The following is a 3577-nucleotide window of genomic DNA, read 5'->3' on the forward strand; positions in this document are numbered from 1 at the left end:
CCCGTGGGCCAAATGTGTATATTTGTAATGTTTCTGTTACCTTCTGTGTTATCTAGCACAATGTTTAATAAAAAATTTAAAACGAAAAATGATAGAACTAAAACATTTCATCACTATGAATTTCATCAAAACGTTTCTTAAAGTTTAATAATAATGATGATTTTTTTTTTTAGAATGTCATCTTTCATACATGCGGGGACAGTTTCAGTCAGATGCTTACTCACAGTAGATTTGGTTGGAGCACCTGAACGAGCCGCTTCGTTTTCCACCACTGAGTATGAGTGTTAATCTTTACAAACAAAAGTCGCCATGGTCTCTGTTATCTTTAAGACCGTGGAGAGTCAGCTGGTAATCTTAGGGATTTCTTGGTTCCTTTGGTTTTTCCGCAGACAACTTGTTGTCAGAAGCTAATGTTAGCACTGAACCAGATGTAAACACACAGCAAGCCAGGAGTGACACAAAACATAGAAACGTGCCTCATCTTCATCACACAAGGCTACTGAGGGTAGCGTCATTAGAAAAAAATGAATCTCATGCCCTATAAATCAATATTCCCTAATTTAAATGAAATGATTATTGATATGACCCAACGCTAATGTTGGTACCAAATGTTGGTGCAGGTTCTTAGACATCCTGGACATGGCAAAGGTAAAAACTAAACAAAACTAACAAATCAAAAATTGGACTTGTAGCGGACTTGGATTTGTACTCCTGCTTCAATCATGTAAAAGTTGAATAAAATGCAACATGACTGTGGTTACTCTTTCAATTTTGCTTTCATAATCCTAGATATTTAGAGCTTTATTTTGAAAGGTACCAGGGAGCTGTCTGACAGAAAACAGCTGAGGCTACAGCGCTGAACATCCAGCTCTATAAACCCTGCTGATGATAAAGAACAATTTAAAAACTGGTCCAAATTTGTCTTTTTTTTAAAGGTTATCCAAATTATTGGAGTTGGTTGCAAACACTCAGAATTCAGTAAAACTTTAAGTTCGGAAATGTAACTATTTTCCTGCAGTTTTGAATCACCAACTGGTCTAACGATTGCTGTCTGGTGAGATACTGGATAAAGCTGTGAGTGTGGGTCTGTGTGCACACGTTGTGTTGTTTCGTTCACTGAACAGCTCCGCTCACAAACACAGGTCTATGTTTTAGCACATTTGGTTGAAGCCAGTCACAGCTTGTGATGATGGAAGTTGTTTCATGAAGCCAGAAAACTAAACTATTCACACAGTGATGGGGGGTCTGGTTACTTCCTGAAGCTGCTGTACGTTGAGGTAAAATCATTTAAAATCATCATAATCGAGTTGCTCGCTTAGTTTGTGAGCCGAGAAAGATTTCAAACTTCCGAAAAGTCGAATGTTTAGAGGCACGGCCTCTTTGTTCAGCTGCCAGTTTGTTATGATCTGTTTTGAAATCATTTTGTGTGTGTGTGTTTTTTTGTGTGGTGTGTCTTTCAGAAATGTGAGTTCAACATGGATAACCTGAGCAAACCGGAGCTGCTCACCTTGCTGAGTATCATGGAGGGCGAGCTGGAGGCCCGAGACCTGGTTATTGAAGCGCTGAGGGTGAGTCATCACACTTCCACACTCAGACACTCATCTTACCGTTTCCATCAGATTGTCTGTGTTAAACCCTGCAGCTGAGGCGGTTAGCTGTAATTATGATTGTGTTTGTGGGACTTCTGATGAAATGTCTGGAACGCTGCTCGGAGAACGTTTTGATGGCTCTATCTCAGAAATGTGCGCAACGCTTGTGTGACCACAACGAAAGGCACTTCCCTGCTGCTCCTTTCTTCCCTCTGTAATTACCAGCTGATAAGAAGCCTCCCTAATTGCCTCTGCAGAAAGGGAGCTGGCTTAGAGACTGGTTAGCTCTTTGTTTTCTGACGGAAAAGGCCAGTGTGATCAAACGTCTTTGTTCACCTAACACAACCTGCCCAAGTAGCAGCAATAAACCGATGATTGAAGGGCTTGTTCTGACTCCTTTAGCTCCTCAGTGTGGATTGAAAGCCAGGCATAAAGGATACATTAACAAGATTTATATTTTAAATGAGTTGAAATGGCAGAGATGATGGTGTATCTACCCTTTGGTTTGTTTGTGAGGGGAAACGGCTTAGCTTGATGCAGTTCCCAGCACACTGTGGGATTTAAAAAATCTGCTCCGGTGCCGGAACTGAACTGTTCTGTCCTCTGTGGTTATACATAAAAGCAGGGTGATGAAGGGAGGAGGAAGAGAGGGGGTTTAATGGATGATGTATTGATCTGTGGTTACTAAATACTGAACCTGTCCCACCCAGGAGCTGGAGGGGTTTTTTTATATTCTCCTCAGGGGCCAGAATGTCAAGTTATTTCCGAACCAACCCATGCAGGACCTTCTCCTCTCTATTTAGGTCATCTCAGCTTGCCCATGCTCGGATAGTCCTCCAAGTTTTTTTATTCTTTTAACAAAACTTTAATGTGCAACAGGAAGAAATAATAATAATAAATAGGGTGAAAAGACACATAAAGCATCAGTTTTTTTGCTCCTGCAGAGCTGCAGGGATGAAGGGTTGAACAGGTGGCATTCTTCTATATTCCTCCTTGTTTCCTGTGGTTGTTTTTGCTTTTTGCTGTTAGCAAACTGTTCTTCATGCTGACATTTTGTTCAGTTTTCCACACATTGAGCCAGCCTCACAGAGCAAAGAGCTTCAGCCTAAAATACGTTTTTTTGTCTTTATATTTAGAATTTGCAGTCTGTTCTATCTCTTTGTCTTTTAAGTCTTTCAGACTTTTCCATTATTTATTATAACAAGTAGTGCTGGGCGGTATACCTTTTTGTACAGAATACCGGTTTTTATTTTTGTTATATGAATTTTCTGAATACCGACATACCGGTTTAAAAAGCCTGAAAACACGTGTGGAACGTTTTGTCATGGCCGCCAGTGAACTGTTTCCTGGGGGACACTTTTCCTCGCAGCACCGCTATGTGCGTTAGCATGCTAATGTTATTGTTGGAGCAGCTTGTTGCAGCGGTGGGTGGTGATTCCGCTGCTTATATTGACTGATGTTAAAACAAAATATCCAATTTTCACCATCACTGAATGTAGTAAACACCTCTTCAGTGACGTGCACAGTTAGATTTAACGCGGTTAGTTAATATGGAGACGTTATGCTGATGGAGACTTAACGTGCTTCTATTGTGAAAAGCCCGCAGGAAGTAGTTCGTAGTGGAGTTGGAACTGATTGGTGTGCAAGGTGAGTCGTGCTGATAAGCTTTAATAAATAACATAAAACAATAAACCCGATCATAATCTTTTCTTAACCCTCCTCCTTCACGACTGGACCAAAATGAGTGACTACTGTCTGCAACCACCAGTCAGAGAAAAGACACAGAGAGAAGGGAAACAGCGACACAGACAGAGGTACAGTGAAAGAAAAAAGTTAATAAGCAGGGTTTATGCATTTTATTATCAGCTGAGCTGTGATGAAAAGAAAAATACTGTCAAATACTGTGAAACCATTGTAATTGTTGAAAATACTGTGATATAAAATTTGGGTCATACCGCCCATATCTACTAACAAGTACTTTTTCACTG

At 40.5% G+C, this 3577-nt stretch overlaps 1 protein-coding gene across 1 annotated transcript in view; it reads left to right on the plus strand.

Moving 5' to 3' along the window:
- Positions 1-3577, plus strand: part of cttnbp2 (cortactin binding protein 2) — a gene marked incomplete at its 3' end in the record, with an annotated part of 136946 nt that overhangs the window by 26165 nt on the left and 107204 nt on the right. The window contains 1 exon segment of the mRNA XM_014010262.1: positions 1461-1568. Coding sequence (XP_013865716.1) covers positions 1461-1568 — 108 coding nt within the window.

This window comes from Austrofundulus limnaeus, unplaced genomic scaffold (assembly GCF_001266775.1).
Source record: "Austrofundulus limnaeus strain Quisiro unplaced genomic scaffold, Austrofundulus_limnaeus-1.0 Scaffold67, whole genome shotgun sequence".
Taxonomy (NCBI): Eukaryota; Metazoa; Chordata; class Actinopteri; order Cyprinodontiformes; family Rivulidae; genus Austrofundulus; species Austrofundulus limnaeus.